General features: G+C 48.4%; 10 protein-coding genes across 10 annotated transcripts; 4 read left to right on the top strand and 6 right to left on the bottom strand.

The window, feature by feature from the left end:
• Positions 1-436: 436 nt before the first annotated feature.
• On the top strand, positions 437-1139 carry LTR64_006817 (uncharacterized protein; the record flags this gene model as incomplete). Its single annotated transcript, XM_064901144.1, has 2 exons — positions 437-1057; positions 1107-1139. The coding sequence occupies 2 exons, from the start codon at positions 437-439 to the stop codon at positions 1137-1139; spliced, it is 654 nt and encodes a 217-aa protein (XP_064752220.1).
• A 624-nt stretch (positions 1140-1763) lies between these two features.
• VMA5 (Vacuolar ATP synthase subunit C) lies at positions 1764-3090 on the top strand (the record flags this gene model as incomplete). The annotated part of the gene is made up of 4 exons (XM_064901143.1): positions 1764-2064; positions 2116-2210; positions 2258-2842; positions 2890-3090. 4 exons carry the CDS (start codon positions 1764-1766, stop codon positions 3088-3090), a joined length of 1182 nt encoding a protein of 393 aa, XP_064752219.1.
• Positions 3091-3362: 272 nt separating this feature from the next.
• On the bottom strand, positions 3363-3971 carry LTR64_006815 (uncharacterized protein; the record flags this gene model as incomplete). The annotated part of the gene is made up of 1 exon (XM_064901142.1): positions 3363-3971. The coding sequence occupies one exon, from the start codon at positions 3969-3971 to the stop codon at positions 3363-3365; it is 609 nt and encodes a 202-aa protein (XP_064752218.1).
• Positions 3972-4667: 696 nt separating this feature from the next.
• On the bottom strand, positions 4668-6752 carry LTR64_006814 (uncharacterized protein; the record flags this gene model as incomplete). Its single annotated transcript, XM_064901141.1, has 2 exons — positions 4668-5889; positions 5959-6752. The coding sequence occupies 2 exons, from the start codon at positions 6750-6752 to the stop codon at positions 4668-4670; spliced, it is 2016 nt and encodes a 671-aa protein (XP_064752217.1).
• A 1064-nt stretch (positions 6753-7816) lies between these two features.
• CKB2 (casein kinase 2 regulatory subunit) lies at positions 7817-8994 on the bottom strand (the record flags this gene model as incomplete). The annotated part of the gene is made up of 3 exons (XM_064901140.1): positions 7817-8302; positions 8355-8600; positions 8938-8994. 3 exons carry the CDS (start codon positions 8992-8994, stop codon positions 7817-7819), a joined length of 789 nt encoding a protein of 262 aa, XP_064752216.1.
• Positions 8995-9464: 470 nt separating this feature from the next.
• On the bottom strand, positions 9465-9891 carry GRX5 (monothiol glutaredoxin grx5; the record flags this gene model as incomplete). The annotated part of the gene is made up of 2 exons (XM_064901139.1): positions 9465-9709; positions 9762-9891. 2 exons carry the CDS (start codon positions 9889-9891, stop codon positions 9465-9467), a joined length of 375 nt encoding a protein of 124 aa, XP_064752215.1.
• A 449-nt stretch (positions 9892-10340) lies between these two features.
• Positions 10341-11090, top strand: LTR64_006811 (uncharacterized protein; the record flags this gene model as incomplete). The annotated part of the gene is made up of 2 exons (XM_064901138.1): positions 10341-10351; positions 10391-11090. 2 exons carry the CDS (start codon positions 10341-10343, stop codon positions 11088-11090), a joined length of 711 nt encoding a protein of 236 aa, XP_064752214.1.
• A 91-nt stretch (positions 11091-11181) lies between these two features.
• COQ2 (Para-hydroxybenzoate--polyprenyltransferase, mitochondrial precursor (PHB:polyprenyltransferase)) lies at positions 11182-11950 on the bottom strand (the record flags this gene model as incomplete). Its single annotated transcript, XM_064901137.1, has 2 exons — positions 11182-11316; positions 11357-11950. The coding sequence occupies 2 exons, from the start codon at positions 11948-11950 to the stop codon at positions 11182-11184; spliced, it is 729 nt and encodes a 242-aa protein (XP_064752213.1).
• An 858-nt stretch (positions 11951-12808) lies between these two features.
• Positions 12809-16528, top strand: LTR64_006809 (uncharacterized protein; the record flags this gene model as incomplete). Its single annotated transcript, XM_064901136.1, has 1 exon — positions 12809-16528. One exon carries the CDS (start codon positions 12809-12811, stop codon positions 16526-16528), a length of 3720 nt encoding a protein of 1239 aa, XP_064752212.1.
• A 637-nt stretch (positions 16529-17165) lies between these two features.
• On the bottom strand, positions 17166-18825 carry LTR64_006808 (uncharacterized protein; the record flags this gene model as incomplete). The annotated part of the gene is made up of 2 exons (XM_064901135.1): positions 17166-18293; positions 18340-18825. The coding sequence occupies 2 exons, from the start codon at positions 18823-18825 to the stop codon at positions 17166-17168; spliced, it is 1614 nt and encodes a 537-aa protein (XP_064752211.1).
• Positions 18826-20447: the final 1622 nt, after the last annotated feature.

Here is a 20447-nt window from a genome sequence, read left to right as displayed (position 1 = left end):
CGCGGATCCGTTGAAGCATCAGCTTCGTTATCATTCGCCGGACCATCACGAAAATTCGGTCGCGTTTCTATTTTGGTGGGCCGTTGAGCGCAGGCGTTCAGGGACACACTTTGTATAAATCAGCATGGCTTCACTATTTCGGGCCTCGTTGAGAAGTCCTCACCTGCAGCTTGTGCCCAAATCTACAAGCGTACAGGATACTATTCAAAGACATATATCTAGGTCGATACAGCCCAGGCATCAGCACCACTTCCCACGGCATAACAACAACCACAATAGCATTGCAAAAAGGATATACTCAACAGTTGTAGTGCAGGACCGACCTCGTGGACGAACGCGTCGTATCGTGACTACAGTCCTTCTCGGTTTGGGCTCGTTCCTTGTTGGCGGGTACGTTGCGCTCAGCTACGCGCCTCCCATCCTCACACCTCTCATCATGGGGTCAATGCCTACAGATGCAGATACGCTGCGCTACGAAGCACCGGATGAGTTCACACGCGAGATCGACGAACATATAAAGAACTGCAAACTGGCACAATTCTGCCGCACGAGGCCGGACTATACCGAATCGCGACCTCATCTGAAAATACCGCAGGAAGTGCGACAGCACAATTTGACAGCAGGGACTTTAATGGGTCCTGATATGATTGTGGTACCGCCATACTGCTTCAATGAAAAAGATGGAAAATCCATGGTATGCATATTCTATGTGGGTACTCATCTAAGTGGTCATCCTGGTATTGTGCATGGAGGTTTCCTGGCGACTATGTTGGACGAGGGACTAGCACGCTGCACATTTCCCGCTCTACCTAACAAGGTTGGAGTCACCGCACAACTTAATATAGCTTACAAGAAGCCAACCATGGCTGGGCAATTTCTGGTTCTGGTAGCAAACACCACCAAAGTCGAGGGTCGAAAGGCTTGGGCTACTGGTGGAATTTGGCCTCTAGAAGAGATTGAGCTCGATGCGACGAATCCCGCCGAGCCAAAGATACTCAATACATCTCAACCTTTAGTCTCAGCAGAAGCTTTGTTTATTGAACCAAAGCATGCCAATGTGAGTACTTTGTCGAATTCTTCATGAACGTAGCTAACACTAGCGACAGATTCTCAAGAGCTTGTACCGACAAGCTACATAATATAGCTGCTCTGAAGTACAGTATCTGCTTCTCCTTGTTTTCAGTTTGGGATAGAATTGCCTAGAAAGCGTGGTAGGGTTTTGGTGGCTTGTATCCATTACAAGATCTACCTAGGCTGGCGTAGCTGCTTGTTTACATATTTTGCAAAGGTCGAAGTGATAGAGAAGCAGAACCTGTTTTTTTCTGGGGTTCGAGTCTGTTCTCTGCTGTCCACATGTTGTCAGTCGATACCAACTCATTACACTTCACAATATCTATGTCTTATTTACTGCATGTTCAGCCCGAGAAGGACCGAACCATAGGAGTACTGCAAATGAATTGTGGGAAGCAGATCGCTGGAGGTTGTTGGGGCCGTTGGAGGTTACCAGAGTGGACTCCAGAACGGCATCTTTGACTAGCTTACATTTTGACCTGGCATGCGCCGATGATGCAACAGTTGATAGGCATTCGACAATCGTAGCAGTCGCGAGCTTAAACAGCCTTCTATACCCTCTGCGAATATCAAACAAAGGCAGAATTGACCTATCCTTTACCACCTTCAGCAGTTTCAGTCACTACACAACGCGAAGGACCGACCTAAAGCTTTACTCAACTTCTGAAAATTGGCTAGGCACAACGAGGAGGATGCCAGAGCACGCGAAATACCTGTTTGTTGCGCTACCCTCCTCGATTACACCATCTGGGCACAAAGACGATGCGATAGGCTCGATACAACGTGCTGTGAAGACTGAGAATGGCCAAGTCACGCCATTCAATGTGCCTGACTTCAAGGTTGGCACTCTGGATGCTTTGATACAGCAGTCTGAAGAGCTTGGAAAGATTGAGGGACTATGCAAGGGTGTGGTGTCGAAGGTCGGGGATACCCTGCGGAATGTTCTTGAGGGAGACGAGGAGAAGATAGTGATGCACAAGAATGTCAATGACAGTATGGCTGTACCCTCCATGTTTTGCTGAACTGGAGCTGACCTACGAGCAGAGCCATTGGAACAGTACCTGAGAACTTTCAGCTGGAACAAGGTCAAATATAGGTCCGAAAAGCCTATAGCAGAGCTTATGGACTTACTGCAGAAGGTATATAAACCGGACAACTCCCACCACTTCACTGACCACTACTCCAGGAAGCCAACTCAATAGACAATGACGTTCGCACAAAATACAATCAATACAATGGTTTACGGCAACAGTCCCAGAATCTCCAACGGAAGCAGACCGGCAATCTGAGCACGAAATCCCTTGTCAGTATCGTCAGTCCCGACATGCTTGTCTCTGACTCAGAGCACCTCGAAACTCATCTGGTCGCGGTTCCAAATTCTTCGGTTAAGGACTTCCAGAAATCCTATGAAACTGTCTCGACCATGGTAGTACCAAGATCGGCCTACTTTATACAGAAGGACGACGAGTTCAGCTTGTTCGCCGTCACTACTTTCAAGAAACATAGCTCAGAGTTCGTACACAAATGCAGAGAACGGAAATGGATTCCACGTGACTTCAAGTTCAAAGAAGGTGGCAGAGAAGACGAGCAGAAAGAGCTTAGCAAGACTGAGGCTGAAGAGAAGAGAGTATGGGGCGAGACATTACGGCTAGGACGAACTGGCTGGTCGGAAGGTGTTATGTGCTTGATCCACGTCATTGTGCTAAGATGCTTTGTCGAGAGCGTTCTGCGGTATGGTCTACCACTAGACTTTGTTGCAGCTTCGATAAAGGTAAGAGCGACTGTTGACAAGCCCTGACATTTGCTAATCCCAAGTAGTCGGACACGAAGAAAGCCGATAGGGCCAAACAAAACCTGGACTCAGAATATGGGTATTTAGCTGGCAACGCTTTCGGCAGAGACAAAAAGGGTAGAATAAGCAAAGATCAAGGGATTTCGCAAACGGACGTGATGGGCGGTGCTGGAGGCGATGCTTCGGATTACTCTGCTTATGTTTACTACGACGTCGAGCTTGATTGAGCGGTTTTTTTAGCATGCGATGGAAAGGGTATGGTAGAGACGCAAGTATAGATCCTTGGTTCCTCCTCTGCGGATGCGGCCTCTAGGGCAGTAACTCTCAATATAGAGCAACCCGCCGCCATGGCGGGTGTCGCGGCTTTTGGTCAGTTGCTGTAGTCACGTTCGTGTTCTTACAATCATTCAAGATACCTCCGAGGCAGCAATTGAGAATTACCCTACTAGGTATTAGTTCAATTGGGCCGCTACTCACCGCCATCTGTAGGTATTTGCTTTCATGTACCCCTCTGCCTCTGTGCATCATACAAGCCCGAATAGTATCCCGCCCAGTAATAAGCCATCTTGATGTTTTCCAGTGTCTGGTCAGCACTACTAGAAGCTGCTGAAGTCCCTGCTGTTTTCGGGAGTTGCGCTTCAACCCCTAAAGGAGCAGTGGTAGCTGGTGCAGGACCTGCACTACCAGTAAGAGCTGCCGATGAAGCCTTAATAGTAGGCGGCAGTGGTGGACCAATCCGTACTGGCACGTCGTCTTCTATAGGCAAAGTGCCGGTCGTCTGGGTGACATCGTCGACTTCGCCCTCTTCCGCCTCACCCTCATGACCTACGTTCACGTGCACACCATTAACATCTACCACCTCCTGCTCATCTCGCCGTGCCTCCCCACTCTCCTGCTCCTCCATCTCAGCCCGTCTCAAAACCTCATCCACATCCTCCCCCTTCGCATGAATAGAATGATAAAACTCATACTCGGCTACCGCATCGTTCCATGACCTGATCAGCGCTGAGTCGTCCCAGATTTCTTCGTGAGTTATATCCTGGGATGTTGATTGGTTGTGGTGGTGATGATTGTGGTTGTTGAGTTTCCTTTTTTTGTTTTTGGGCATTGTCGTGTCTTGAGACGAAGTCAAAGGGTTGAGAGAGAGGATGAAAAGATGTTGATAATTTTGTGGATGAAATGACTTAATCAATGTCGCGACTCTTGAGATACTGTGATACTATCAGCGGTTGTAATCGAGCGCTCCGGTCTCTACGCTTCGAGGAGCCAGATTGATAGCTTCGAGAGTTCTACCTATGAATACTCAGAGTGGCAGCTGTTTGTTTCAGATGTCGAAGATCGGAATAGTGTAACAGACTTACGCCTAGAAGTGAAAAAAGTTTAGGCATGATGAATAGCCACCATACCTCCAGTCTGGAGCCGATCCGCATTATTGGGAAATGCTATTTGTAATGACGAAGATGTTAGTGGAATAATTCAAGTATAACCAAAGCGCTCGGTAGACTTAGCCTAGAACGCGCGAGACACAGCACCCGAGTTTGTACTTCTTTTCTTAGTTGTATCGCATACTAAGCATTACAAGGATTGTTTACTGAGACAGATTTCACACGCAATTTAGTTCAGGTTCTGAGAAGGAGGCAGAGTATTAGCAAATTATTCTGCTGGTCTATATACAAATCATTTTTCATGTAGCACTTCTATCAAGACCCAACTCCATCCTTCACTATGCTATACTATGTACCCAACACTGATACCATTATAACACAGTGCTTCTATACCTGTGGACTCTCCGGGTTGTTACTCCTCAAGGCTTGCCCATCCAATTGTCTTCGACTGTACTGATTTGTGTATATTTGGTGTACGATCCAGTCTGCATTGGAGATGGTGGAAACGAAGGCGCAGTGTTTTGGTAGACAGGAGGCTGATAGACCGACGGCTGAGGGCTGGCTTGACCTGTTGATCCCTTGCTGATGTTCTTCTCGTGTGCCACACCCAGCGTTTGAAATAGCTGGTGAGATGTCGTGTAAGGCATGGCTTCATAGTCGTCGCTCCACGACCCATGCCCTAGCTCCTGATTTAGAAATCGATGAAGCTGGAGCTTGTCATCGAGCAGCCAGCACATACGAGCGTGCTCACCAATGCGGCATGTCTTCTGAATCCACCCAACAACGGTATCAACAAAGAGCGAGATGAATACAATCGTGCCACCAATGACGAAGAGGATGATCATGCCAAGTATTGAGAAGGAGATGGTGTCCGTTGTATCATTGATCACCTGGCTGTAGCACATGGCCTTTGTGGCGAGTGCAGTCGCTGAACTATCGTCTTTCCATGGCTGTTCGACGTAGCTGCCAGGAACAATGTTTGGGGGACCAGCAGCATATTCAACAATCTTGCGCTGGTAGTCGGCAAGTCCTTTACCTAGCCAACCTTCCACCTCGCGCTGCCATTGATTAGCTGGTAGGCCCGAGGACATCAGTCCGCCCACAAGTAGATCTTTCGCAAGTAGAGCGTTTTCCGCGAGCGCAAACAGGACCTGCCTGATTGAGCCTGTTTGGGCACTGCGTATTAAGCGTGTTGCAATAGCTTCCTGAATATCGTCGAGGTCGAGTTCAGCATCATTAAAGCCAATCCAAGGCAGAATCTGGTTGATACCGCCTAGTGGTGTGCATTTGTCGTTATCAGGATTGCAGATCTTGTACTGATCTGTGCAAGCCATTGTGGTTACATAATTGTCGGCACCATAATATTTTGCTCCAGCTACAACCGCGCTCAAATCGTAAACATTTGTAGCAGCAAACATCGGGTCGTCCACAGGCTCGGAACAGGTGACTGCATTCTGCATGAGGCCGATTATCGTAACATCGGCATCAGTGCGGTTTAGCTCAGGTATTGGTTGCCAGGTATTGCTTGAGCCTGCATTTGCGGTTTCCATAGACAGCTTGTAACCAACCATATCCATTACCGTATGGTCGTTGTATTGTAAAGTGTAGTTTTGGCTGACCACATCGGTACCACTGAAAACGCTATGTCCATAGTTGAATTAGTAGAGTGTATCGCCATCGATGCCAGCTCCTGAACCGCCAGCAACAGACTTAACAAATCTTTTCTGGTTGATGGGGGCACATGTAGAGACTCTCTCGATTTGCAGACGATTTCCATGAGGCGAATTGATGCCAAGGTCGTGCAGTGAATCAACTCTCGAGGTCAGCTCGTATGCAGAGTTCTTTCCACTGCTGCATATATCACCTGTAAATGGACAAGCGGCGTTTGCATTGGCCGTCAATGGAAGGGAAGGCTCCAGAAACTTGCTGCACCTGAGAACGTCAAAGCTACCACCATAACAAGATCGAGCATAAGCTGCAGCTGCAAGACTCTCATTTGCAACATAGCGAGCAAATGCTTGCACAGACTCTACATTGGTGTTATCGTTAGCTGTCCAATAACCACAAGTTTCGCCAATAATTAGCCTGGATGTGCCTGGAGTCTTTGTGATTCCCGAGGAGAAAGTTGCTGCTGCAGCGAATAACAAGGCATAAGCCAAGCAGAAGAGAGCCCAAGGAATCGTCCTCATGAGGGTCATTCTTGTTTTGCCGTTCCACGTCCATCCTTGCATGAGGAATGTCCAAGCTGTGGCTCCAGGCGAAGAGCTGTTCCGGAAGACGACTTGTTGCTGATGGAATAGGCCATCTTGGGCTGAAGATCTGCTCCGTGACTGGTGGAAAATGTATGTAAGAATCTTAAACAGTTGTGCTCCGACTAGGGTCACGAAGAAAGCGATGAAGGCTGTGAGGAGGGCACCACTTCTATTGCTCAAGGTAAGAGTGGCACCACGAATTGTGCCGTGTGCCCAGTTGACCCACGGTCCATGGTAGACGTGCTCGCTCATGATCGATGGTCTGTCGTTGTAGTGAGGTAAGGGTAGGTGAAACAGTTGCTGGCTGGGAGCTTGTGATGATGAGAACATTCAGCAGCAGTGCGTTCGTCCCCTTTATATCCTCCTTGGTCAGTATAGTTGGAGTCTCAGACATACCTCAAGCATTGTAACCATGTAGTCAGGCACATCAGCCGCATTGAAGACTGGGCCAGTTGGTAGATGGCACTAATCCAGATGAGGCAGGTATAGATCGTATCCGTGATGTACCTTGACCTTGACTAGGACTTACAAAAGGTCAACATCGAAATGGCGCCCGTAATTGCAACCTGGCGGTCTGGTCCCCACAGAGCAGAACTCTGCCAGAACGACTTCTGTCGAGAAGTACATTCCGAACAGCAGTACCGAATCAGCGAGGCAGGAATGGATTCGGTGCACCACGAGAGACACGAAGTCTAGCCATTGAGTAAGCAGGGATGAAGCTAAACAGGCACGCTATCGGAAATGTGGCTGTCAACCGCAGCAGGATGGGTACTGAAACAAGTACAATAGAACTGCAGCTTGCGAGATGAGCACTTCGCGTTGCGGAGAAGAAAACCAAGCAACGCTGGAACATATGGGACTCTAGAAGAGATGGCTTGTCATTGTGAGAGAAGCTCCCTCAAGCTCTCGCGTCGTGCAGGACTTGGCAAGAGCGATACCCAAAACGACAACCATAACTCGGAAACTGCTGGCTATTTTAGGCGCGTTGAGGGCAAAGTTAGGCATAGTCTATGCCAAGATGCAACCATGTGGCTGTTTCCGATTACAAGTTCATGTTCCTCACTTGGACAGTTCAGGCGAGCGTGTTTAGGGTAGGTACTACCTGGACATTGACGAAATACTCAGTATGGTCGCCATGCATGAAGTGATTGGCTGTGTGTCGATGTTGACAGTAATCCATCGCACCAGCTATGTAATCTGAGTGTTTGAAGAGCAGCACTTATTCGAGGAAGCTGTTTGCCGTAGCAGTTGCACATGTTCACTAACTCTTCTTGTGATGGGGGGTGCAGCATGCTTACAACACTGCTTACTTAGCATTACCGCACCGTGGTTGAAGGTGGCGGCGCTTCAACTGTGTTTGCCTTAATGATTGCTTCCTCGTTCGTCTCACTGTCTTGACCATCGATGTCCTCAATGAACAGTTTGGTCGTGTCAAGCCCGATGTTAGCGTCTTTCAGGCGCTTCCTCATGTCCGTCCTCTCCTCCGCCTGCCACCTTGCTAGAGCAGCACCAGCATGAACGCGAAAGCCAAAGACACGAGGCTCATATCTTCTGCGGCTCTTCTGTGGTATCAGAGCAGGGTAGACCTGGAAAAGTATGTTATGAAAAGAGGTACCGAAATAAGCGCCATCGATCTGGGCATGACGTGAGGATTTTGGGTTGTAGATGTCTTCACAACGTCCACAATATAGCTTGACGGATTTCTGGTAAGGTACATCTGACAAGCCCATTGGGAGCAGTGGTTGTGAGTCGCAGTGCACACGGGGACACTTGCCGAAGTCTGATTTCTTGAACTTTTCGACCTGTTGATACGTGTTAGCGGAAAATAATAAAGTCTTGCACAGCAAATCTAACCATTTTCACCAGTCCCCTCGTGGTCACTATATACCTCGCATGTACCAGTCCGTAGAGATGTCGAGCCGATTTTTCAATAGTCTCTCGCATATCATCCTCGCAGTCAAGGTCGAAGACATCCGTAATCAGATCGAGAGCGTGCTGATAGTAATGTACTTCTGTCTGCAGGCCTGTAAGGTTGAAACGATCCGTGAGGTATTCTTCGTCTATCTCGCAGAAATATTCATTTCCTCGTGATGAGATAAACTAGAAAGATTAGAGTTAGTGAGATACACATTTCCGCTGGCAGAATGGTGTCGACGCCTGTCGATCAAAGTAGAGATATTTTGCTAAGCATTCCTGGAATCGTAGTTGAAGCCACCGTATTCTACTAGCTCTGCTCTCAATTCGGGGATCGAAGCGTCTTGCGATTCAAGCTCCTCACTCAAGCTTCGATATATCGCTTCAAAATCAACACGACCACACAGATAGGGTAGTTTTGGCAGACATTCTGTTCGAGATATGTGTGTACGTTTGCACTGGTGAGTCAAAAACAAAGGCATCACAGAGTCGATCGCAAATTGGGAAGACGCATGAGACTCACCCAATCACGCCAATAACTCGTGTAATCGCTGTCTGTTTCGGACGCGAAGTCATCCATCATCGCGGGCACATTGGTTCACGATGCTTGCGCTGGCGGTAATTGTGTTGTCAGGCAGATGACAAAGGGTTGTGCTGTAGGTGTTTTTGTATTGTGTTGCGCAACGGTATACACCAGTCGAGGTGATAATTCAGATGTGCTTGCAAAGCGTCATGTAGTCCAGAGGAGTGTTAAGACAAGCAAGGCTACCCTCACGTTCAAACTTCCGGGATGTTTGTCGTGTTTGTCTCATTGACTCAACTTTTAGTTATACAGATGTACATGCTATATAGCCCGCATAGTGCATATTAAACTCAACTCGCTGAAACAGTTTCAGGCAAGTCATCCTCCTGGATTCTGAATGTACCTGCAAACAAAATGGACATACCCCCATACGCTCGTCTCAAACATGGACCTTTCGTCTTGTGCTTCCTCCTCCTGTTGATGTGAGAACGTACTGCAACTCTTAGTGATCTTGTCAAACTTCGTGTTTACGAGCTCTCTCCTTTAGCATCCTTCGATCTCGCTCCCGTGCTTTGTTCTGTGGTTTCTCTGACCGCCTCCGCCTTTTCGCCCTCAATGTCACCACTCTCCTCCACAATCAGCTTGTTCTTGCTCAGCAGTTCGGCCAGCGAGCCGTCTTTATGCATCTGCATCAGAATGTCACAGCCTCCAACGAAGTCTTTGTTCACGTATAGTTGAGGGATCGTGGGCCAATCTGAATATTCTTTGATTCCTGCAAGCCATTAGTGTTGATCTCGGGGAGAGTGTTACAAAGTCCCGCATACCTGATCGTAGATCTTCGTCTTCTAGCACATTAAAAGCAGTGAAATTCCGCGGGTCCAGTCCCTGCAAGCTCAGAATCTGTATACTCGTTCTTGAGAAGCCACATTGAGGTGTTTCTGGAGTGCCCTTCATGAACAGCACAACCGGTGCCGAAGCGACAGCTTGGTCGATCGCTGTCCTGACTTCCTGCGACAACAACCTTGTCTGTATCAAGGACTGTGAGCTACGAGGAAGGAGTGTAGATGCTGTAGATGATGGGTGCAGCGCTGCGACCGCGCCACGGAGAGCCTGCGCATTAGATGAGCTTTAACGACGTTGTTAACCAATCAATGCAGTGCTCACCGGTGCTCTTAGACTTCTTGAAAGCATTTTGTGATGTGTTACTGTATGATTGTATAGGTCGACAGCTTTGGGTGTAATTACAGATCGCTTCACAACTCGTACGGGATTTGGAGATGGCAAAGGCCGATGACGTTCACTGCTGTTGACAAATGACCGCCGCCGCGGTTCAGATTACCTAAACTTCCACCGATTCTTATGCATTAATAAGCCATGCAAGCACCAACTGTTTTCCACACAAGATGAATATGTTGTAAGGTCCGTATAGCAGGTACAATCAATTTTGCGGCAGCATGAATCCTGCAAAGCGCTTCGACTCTGCAGCGCACCTTAACGATGGGAAGGTGCACATCCTCTTGGCGGCAAGTGGCTCCGTCGCTACAATCAAGTTACCTTTGATTGCCCAAGCACTTGCTCGATACGAGAACGTGTCTATTAGAATCATAATGACTGAGAACGCTCGAAACTTTCTCCAAGGCCAAGCTGAGGAACAGCCACATCTAGATAGTCTCGTCAAGGTTTCAGGTATCGATGGCATTTATTTCGATCCTGATGAATGGTCAAAGCCGTGGGTGAGAGGTGACAAAATATTACACATTGAGCTTCGGCGATGGGCGCATCTCTTGTTGATCGCTCCACTGTCAGCTAACACAATGGCAAAGATGGCAAATGGCATGAGCGACAACTTACTACTGAGCGTTATCCGAGCATGGGACACCACAGGCATGATTGATATGCAGAAGAAACACATCATGATTGCGCCAGCCATGAACACTGCAATGTGGAGGCATCCCATCACGAAAAAACAGCTAAGAAGTATTCAGCAAGACTGGACCGACGATGAAGAGAGCTCGGTTATCACGCTGAAGCCTGTTGAGAAGGAGCTCGCTTGTGGTGATACTGGTGCTGGTGCCATGATGGATTGGAACCAGATTGTGGCTCGTGTTGTTGACCACTTTCAACTGCAAAAACGGATAAACGGTGTTACATGAAAGTGAAGAGTCTATGCTAATGTCGTAGTCAATGCGCTTTTGGCCTCCTTGGTTCTGCGATGCAGATAGTCAGCGAACAGGCCTGCTGATATCACACCTCCTGTGAGCCAAGCGCCGTTCCTAAACCACCACCAGCAATCCCTGGGATCTTTGAGATTGACCCGGCGGATGATTGTGCCCAGAGACAGTGCAGCACCACCACAACTGACCACTGCAAAGACAGGTCCTGCTCCGGAAAAGTATCCAGCGGCCGCTAAGAGACTGACCTGCATAAACGTTAACCCAGAGAGGACTGCTTTCGTATTGTGCTCATGAGCAAGGGCAATCGATTTTATTCCAGCCTTCACGTCATCCTTGATGTCCATGTGAGCATAAATCATATCGTAGTTCATGGTCCATGCCCAACAACTACCATATAGCAGAGCAGCACTAGCCAGTGCATCCGTGTTGGAGAGAAGGTCGATCCCCAGCGCTGAAAATCCCATCCAGGCACCCCAGGTGAAGGTTAGGCCAAGGACGGCCTGAGGATAGTTGGTGACACGCTTCGCCAAAGGGTATAGCACTACAAATATCAAGCTGGGTGTTGCATAGAAGAAGCATGAAGCTGGGAAGGACAAAAGTATTCCTAGGCCCGCAAAGAGCTGAAACCCGAGGTATACGATTGCTTTGGTTGGTGAAATGGCACCCCTCGCAATAGGTCGAAACTTGGTTCTTTCGACATGAGGATCTAGGTTCCGATCCCAAAGATCATTGATGGTACAGCCCGCTCCTCTCATAATCAATGATCCCGCCAAGAACAAGCCTGTCGTTGAAACAATGTCGTAGAGGGAAGCCATGGGTACAGCCAGTGGTGCTGCCATGAGAGTCGAGTACAAGCATGGGAAAAACAGATAGTATGTGCCTGTTGGCTTGTCCAAACGGATGAGCTCGGCATATGGTATCCACGAGGCTGGAAGTCGGGAAATCAATCCTTTTGGTGTAGGCGTGTATATCACTGGAGAATTAATCTGTGCTGCATTTGGCTGTGCTGGAGGTAGAGCTTGGTGTCTATTACTGGTGAATGGTCGTACGCATGGTTCTCTTGAACAATATAATCCATCTTCAGGTCCCACTGGGCGTTCAACGAGTATGGGTACTGCCGTCCTGACAATAGTCGCTGACTTGCAGTTTGCTATTACGCGTGGTCGTGCCCTGATCAGCCAACTCCTGTGATGGCTGGCAAGCATTCGTGCCAATCTGAAACGCTGTCTTTCCTTTCACAAACGAGTCACAGACTTCCCAGTGTAGCTAGATCGAAATCTGCACCAATTGTAAGAACGATGCAAGAGAAAGCAAACAACCAGGCATAGCTGAAACTATCAGCGATGGAATGTGCCTTCCTCGTGGTGCAATTAGCTTTATTCGAAGCAAACAGTAAAGTACAGAATAGTTGCCGATTATAGCCCGTATCAACTGTCGATCAGCAGCTACATATTTTGGTACCTGCTGTCGCAAACCACGAACCATTCGCGACTGCCTTCACCTCTCCATTTGTTTCTTCACTCTACCTTCGATGCGCGCGAACTTGCTCACATCTCTCCATCGGTCTTGATCCGCCTGCAGAGAGGATGCTGGAGCAGTGTCTACGGATCTCAAGTTGACCATGCAAAATACAACACATCACTCAGACGGAATAGGCTGACTCGATATCCATTCAAACCTACCCACCTGCGCCCAAAATGCCGTCCACGCGACCATGCGCGGCCTTTGAGCCCATCGCCCCGGACTTCGATCTGAAGTCGTTGGTCGAGACGACGCCGAACTTCGAGTACGCTGTGCGCATACACTCGGACATGATAGAGCACCACGGCATTGCGGCTTTCGAAAGATTGGTATTAATGCACGTTATACTTGGAGGTAAACCACTGGTTATCGAAGGTTACGAGACGAAACTGGACAGCTGGATCTTTGCCATTCAGTGGCTTCGAGACAACTGCGGCTCGAATGTTGTCGACGCAAGGGACCTTACCAAGCAGGCAAATGTCCCCATGTCAATCGGTCATTATCTGAAGCATATGTCTTTGCTCACAAACCAATGGAATACTACAAACTACAAAGACCCCGAGCGCCAACGCATGTACCTGAAAGATATCGATTGCCCTCCTATGTGGAAAGAGCGTGTTGGACAGCATATTCCACCTTTCCTATTCTATCTGAATGACAATACTGGTGAATATGGCGGAATGGGCGCGGTAGAAGAGCCAGGCCCCAATAGCTCGGGGATGAGGAAGGGTCGTGGTATAGCAAAGGCCGGCGACCTTATGAGCAGTTTACCGCCACAAATGCGTGCGGAGAACCTTATGTGCTATATCGGTCACGAAGGCACTTACACCCCTGCTCACAGAGAAATGTGCGCATCGCTCGGACACAATATTATGGTTGAAGCTTCTATAGAAGGAAATGAAGACGACCAAAGGACCAAACCTGGTTCTTCGATCTGGTTTATGACAGAGACTAAGGAAAGAGAAGTCGTCTCTGAATACTGGTTATCACGCCTCGGCCACGACATCGAAGTTGAGAAGCATTTTGCACAGATAAATGCTTGGAAGAATGCTCCTTTCCAAGTGTACGTGGTCGACCAGAGACCCGGTGATTTTATCCTTATACCACCTCTTGCGCCACACCAGGTTTGGAATAGAGGTACTAGGACGATGAAAATAGCATGGAACCGAACTACGGTGGAGACGTTGGAAATGGCGATGAATGAGGCTCTCTTTAAAGCTCGAATGGTCTGCCGTGATGAGCAATACAAGAACAAGGCCATCATCTATTATACCCTCGAAAAATACGACAAACTTACTCTACAAGCAGACAAGCACAAGCAGAAGAATCCTGCGTCGAAGAGGGTACAAAAAGTAGACACACAAATCAAACAGCTTCAGAAAGACTTCAAACGTTTACATGCTCTTTTCACCAGGATGCTACTCGATGAAAGCTTCTACATTGATCGTGTTGAGAAGAAAGTCGAGATGGTACCCTACGAAGGTGACGTTACGTGTTCCTATTGCCGTAGCAACATCTTTAATAAATTCTTGACTTGTCCTTCATGTGTTGGTGACCTGCCTAATGGCGACAAAGACACCTACGATGTGTGCCTGGATTGCTATGCTATGGGTCGCAGTTGTGCATGCATCTCTAAGCTTCGTTGGGTTGAGCAGTGGGATTGGGGTATGCTCGTCCAGAAGCACGAGCAGTGGCGGCACCTGATCATTCAAGATGAGGGTCAAATCAATGAGAAGTCACCAAAGTCCTTGAAGCATGAGCTTGATCGCAGAGGAAAGCGTCGAACCATAGCTCAGATTTGTCAAACCGAACTCTTGAAACGTCCCTGGCGGGATATTCGAAAACCGATCTCTGTAGCCGAACAGCCCGAAGAGGAAGAAGACACTCAGGTTGACGAATTTGGTAATGTGAAGAGGAAGAAGGTCAAAAAGAAGTCCGAAAAGTTCATGAGAGACCATGGAAGATGTCACGTCGACTGCTATTGGGAACCGCGATGGAAGCAAGCTCAATGTACGAAATGTCACAAGAACTATTGCTTCGGTCTCCTCTTTCGAGCGTACGACATGATGCCACAGGACATACTCGCAGATCCTGATTGGACTTGTCCGGCATGTCTGAAAATATGTAACTGCCGACAATGCAGTAAGAAGCCAGGATACAAGAGATATACTCCCAAGGGTACTCTTCTGGGGCACAACACGAAGGCAGTAGCGGATCCTCGTTCTGTGGAAAGCTTGGTCGATTTTAGTTTCTCCAATATCCAATGGATCAAAAAGGCTGATGATGACTATGATGCTGAAGACACACGCAGATTGCAGAAGCGCCGTCGTGAAGCAAATGCGGCCATGAACAGAGATCCAGACCTCGGGGACAATTATGTAGATGAAGATGGTCAGAAATCGCAGGATGTCGAAGGTGGAATTCTGCGACTCGCTGAGCAGGAGGGCATACCAATTGACCCTGCTCTTTCATCAGGGTTTATAGCTGTGAATGGAGCCAACCATGACTCACCTGATGAGGATGATGTGAACGAGAACCCTGAGGAAACCCTTCGTCGGCCACAAGATAGAGGCGAAGAACCTCAGTTTGCACTTCCTGACGGAGTTGTTGTGCAGGATCCTCAGCACCCGTCGTACGACCCAACTGACTTGATCACATTCACATACCCAGATCCAGTAGTGGGCCCAATACCGCCTGCACCTATGGAAGGCTACCAAGAGGCGGCAGCAGAACTGCCGTACCAGGACGTTGAGCCGCCCTCGCCAACCAAGATTGAAATGGTTGAGAGAAAGCGTAAACGTAAGTTTGACGAAGGAGACAAGGCTTTCCACCTAACCGCAAGCAAGTCCAAGAAGAGCGTATCAAAGAAGCGTCAATCCTTAGTCGTGCGCCTCACAATTGACCAGGATAAACTTCAGCAATTTGGATCGTCGGCTGAGGCTGTTCAATCTGCTGCAGATGGTGCTGTTTCACAGGCACCTGTGGTAAGTTCTGACTTGCAGGCACTGAATGTCTATCCAAACGAGGATGGCCAACCCCCAGCGAAGAAATTACGAAGGGATGAACGACCTCCACCAATAGAGGCTGACGATGAATATGCTCCTGGTCGTCCTAGGGATCGTAGGAAGGCTCCTATCGATGGCACGCCATTACCACCAAAGCAGGACAACGTCGAGAGACGAACAACTAGACTGCAGAATGTTACTTATGCTGAACCTGATGAAGAAGAGTTCAACGAGATCGTCGCGCCAAAATCGCGGATTATGGAGCAGGCTGAGGTCATCGATAGTGTCGAAATGGAGGAGGCCATTTCTGTCGACATCAGCGATGCCGAAGATGAAACACCTTCCACCAAAGTCGCCGGCAAGCGTCCCGCGCTGACAACGCCTGCTGCTGTGGCTACCTTAGCAAGAAGAGTGGGCTCAAGTGCAAGAGATGACCGTAGCCGCAATGGTGTTCGAATCGCGACCATCAACGGCAGTGGGTCTAACACGCCTTTGTCGTCAGTGCAACAATTTGCCAAAACTTCTTCTGAAGTGCAAGCCTCGGCGAACAGACGGGCAAAGATGGCAGCTTTGGAAGACGTTGAAATCGACGATATCGATGACATCGAAGATAGCTCTATCGACAGTACGCCTGAACCACAGAAACAGCAGCAGCGACCGATTTCTGTTTCTGGAACACCCAAGCACATGGTGCGTGGAGACAGGATACAGGGGTCGAGCGCGTCCGGCAAAGAAACTTCATCGCTCAGAACAGCGCCTGCCAATAAGTTTTCTGCTATCCATCACAATCGACCTGGACCCAAAGCTACATCAACAAACAACGCAGCTGCGAAATCGGCATCACTACACAAAGCTTCCGCAAGAGATTGGGATGACGATGATAGTGATTGATGCTTCATTTTGGAGGGCCTGCTTTGTGACAGCAGTTCGTAGAGCTTGGTAATCACTGTTATGAATTCTTGTACATGTACTTTCGATAGCATGGCGCTGGAGGACGTGGTTGTTTGTGAGGTAGTGGTACTGGACAATGTGAATATGGCCGCACGGTGATTATTACTTCATTAACTGTGATACTCTGTGCTTGTATACATCTTTCCGCTTTGCACAAATCAAAGACTCATTATCCTCTTCGTCCAAAAGGCCCGTTCTTCTAACACACAAACCCCAACTCGCAGGTAGGATGTGATACCTAGCCTACCCGCATATACGCCAGCCATTACATTCCCGACTCCAGAATTTGATTATTGACCCATCTTCGTACGTCGGAGGTGGCCGAGAAAAGGTCACCTTCCGCGAGGTAATATGCCTGCATCCTCTGCCGCGTGCAGTATCTCTTTCCCACCCATCAGACCTAGTGGACGCATTTTGAGGAGGTTGCGGGCAGCTGGACGCACCAGTTCAACCACATTGGCGGGCTGGTGGAAGTGGTTGAGTGCTTCTGACCGGCTAGAAGAGTCCGGTAATTGCGACGCGTTTAGATAGGTAGATCGAGCTACATGTAGACCTCATACCATTCTTAGCTTTCCTGTCACGTAGCCTCTTTCTGCTTCTGTGCTTCTCTAGCATCTTCCTCTTTCAGCACGACCTCCATCGCTTTTCTGATTATTCGTGTCATGGGCATTACCACTGGTCTCTCAATACCATCCTTACTCCATACTCTTTCTACCCAATCTTCCTCTGGCGTCACTGTTCTAGTCCATCGCAGTTCCAGGATGCGCGTTTTGATCATGCTGTCGACCTGTGCTGTTCCAATCTGCCGACAGAGGTCGAAGTATGGCATTGAGTATGGCGATTCGACGAGCTTGCGCATAACGTAGACGAGGTCTTTAGGTGTGAACTTTGCGTCGTCGTCTTCGGAGGATGTGCCTGCTACTGCTGTTGACAAGGGGCTGAATGTCTCGAATCTTGAGTGTGTGAGGTGGAATTGTAGGAGAGTATAGGCTTGAATGAAGATGTCGGATTGGTATGGTGTTGTTTCGCCGTCTGCGTTGACCCAGTTGCTGATGTAGTCGTTGACGTGACTTAGCTTACCACCAAATGCATTCCAGATGTCATCGAAATGTGTGGATAATTTGCTGGCAAGTCTTTTGGGTACGGTGGGTAACATTCGTTCGTGGAAGTAACGTAGTGTATCCTCGTATGGACAGTCGCCAACAGTGAGTACTTGAGTATGGTGGCCAACGTTCATGCTTCGAAGAAAGTGGTGGAAGAAGCTGTCGCTGGAGGAGAAGATGACGTGACAGAGGCGGTCCTGCTTGGTAAGGACAAGCAACGTGTCGAGGAACACCTTGAGCGAGAGCTGGTCGTCAACGAGAGCTGGCAGTTTGTGAGCTTCGTCAAGAAAGAACACGATAGGGCGTTTCTTGAAGACTGGTTGTTCGGCAGGTTCTTCAGACTCTTCGGATTCTTCGTTCTCAACCTTGCGTACAGCAGGTCGCTTATCGGACGGCTTTTCGCCATTTTCTGCTGTTTTCTTGACCTTGGCACTAGGATCGTACTCCCAGTAACGTAATAGACAGCTTTGGACAGATTCCATGAGGCTGGCAAGATCTGCCACGGTGACTTCGTGGCCTCCTTCTTGTTTTTCGCTCTCAGCGAGTTGAAGAGATAGATGTTTAAAGGTCAAAGCCTGCTTGTTCATCTCATCGTCCTGCATCTGGGAACATCAGTTGGTATGATCATCTTAGGAGTACCACTCAAACCTTTTCGAAGAATGTCTGGAACTGCTCACACAGAGCAATATACAAAGTCCGCAAATCGGCGAAACCACTGATCCTCAAATCGAAAGCTACGACAAAGTAGTCATCATCAGCCAGAACTTGTCGTAGTAACGCAGTCTTGCCCACACTCGTAGCACCAAACAAGACAGTCATCCTTGGGTCGTTTGCCAGGATCTTCCTGAGCAAGGCTTGCTCTACTTTTCGACCATGAAAACCTGGTAGCTTTGCGAAAGTATGCTTCTTGGGTATCTTCTTGGCTTCGCGACTTAGCTGCATATCTTCCTTGGCTTTCTGCAGCATCTCTCTTGATTCATTGAGTTGGCGGAGAGTCTCGGCAGGATTGGCAATCACGCCAGCTATCTCCCCGAGGCCTAAGAACGATCTTGTGGTGCATTTTTGAACTACCAGCTTGCATGACTGTTGCTTAAGCGATGGACGACGAAGCAGAAGTCTGAGGGACGAAGACATATTGAGAAAGGCGATATCACGAAGGACCTCCACTCATCAGTCTGTAGTTTCCTCTGCTAACATTCACTAGCATGTTGGTACTAGGCAGTCGTTTCACTTGAGTGGTTTTGTCTATCGAAGCCGTATCTATGCAGTAGACAGACTCAAACGATTCATCTATGATCAATACCGCAAGATTATCGACTGAAGATAGCTCAGCTTGCTAATGTCACGCGTCACGACTCTACGAGGCGGAGTGGATACTGGGGGTGGCCTCGGAGACATTTCCCGCCGGTAGCGTGCCTAGTTAGGAACGTGAAGATCTGACAGTTGCTCTTTCCACAACCCTCGACAGCGTTCACATGGCAGTCACGACTAAGAAGTCAAATTCGTGGTAGCGAGGGAGTCACAAATGGCACTGCTTGATGCTGATTCAAGGTTTTTCTGAGATATTTTATTGCCCTACAAAATCGATAATCGAGATCTATGTTACACCTTACTCCTCATGCCGCCTATACTATTATATGGTATCCAATCTGCTCCATACTGATGATGAGTGTTCAGGTTCTCATCACAAAGTTCTCATGAGCACTGCCACGTCTTGCCCGCTCATCCTCGAAGCTGGACTTATGGTGAGAGGTGTGCTCTGTACCCTCCTCGACCCATCTCACATATGCTCGAGCATAAAGGTCTCTTACTGATGCTGTTGGGCGTTGGACCTTGTGGTCTGCTGAGGTAGATGAAATGTTGTTCTTCTTTGTGCTGTGGAAGAATGCCATTGTCGTTGATGATAGTGGTTGTTTCTATTCTCTTGTGGGACTGTTGATCAAATGTTCCAAGGTGAGACAGTGAGTTTGCTTGTAATGGGTTTAGATGATGTGGGGATGTGTTATTGATGTTGCTTGGAGAGTGTTTAAATTCTTGCTAATGGTTTATAGCTATTTCTGACAAGATGCACAATTATTAATCGAACGAGCAGGGACGAACTTATACCTTTAGATCTCACAATTGCCATCGCGACTTCCCGAAATCTTCAGCTCGCAAACATTAATTGACGACGTCGAGCCAACAGCGTTGAAGAGGGGATTTTGGCAACATGAAGTTTGACGGCAACGAGGTAGCCAAGCTGGGCAGTTTCTTCTCAGGTCAACCTGCCTGAAATATCAGGTTGATTGGCCGATCAAGCCGGCAACTTTCTCCAGAGAAGACACGATGTGGTCGACCAAAATGCCGCAAGGGAAAACTTTGCAAGTCAGCCGAGCCTCCTCAAGCGTCGCGTAGTGCCTCAAATTCAGCACGCTAAGGCACCAAGGTTTGAGCAATTCACCTCCCTAAAAACGAATCAGATGAACGCAAACTTGGCTCGCTCGAATTGGGACCAAAATGCTTCGCCTGTGTACACAGGACTGGGTCGTAGTCAATAGTCATCAAACAGCAAACATGGGAATGTACGTTCTTCTCGAAGATGTGCCACGTTGTGAACACGGCGGACAATTGCCACCTGTTTCGTGGCCAGAGGGCTTGTTACAGCTGCATGACCAATTGACTTTATACCACGCGCTTTGACATTGCAGACTCGGCGAGGACGATGTAGCTGTGACACGAAGGTTGTACGACGGGATGAGTAGACGAACTCACGTGCA

Source organism: Lithohypha guttulata (genome assembly GCF_036872675.1).
Source record: "Lithohypha guttulata strain CCFEE 5908 chromosome Unknown scaffold_5, whole genome shotgun sequence".
Taxonomy (NCBI): Eukaryota; Fungi; Ascomycota; class Eurotiomycetes; order Chaetothyriales; family Trichomeriaceae; genus Lithohypha; species Lithohypha guttulata.
The sequence above is the reverse complement of the archived record's forward strand: the minus strand, read 5'-3'. Positions and strand labels throughout refer to the sequence as shown.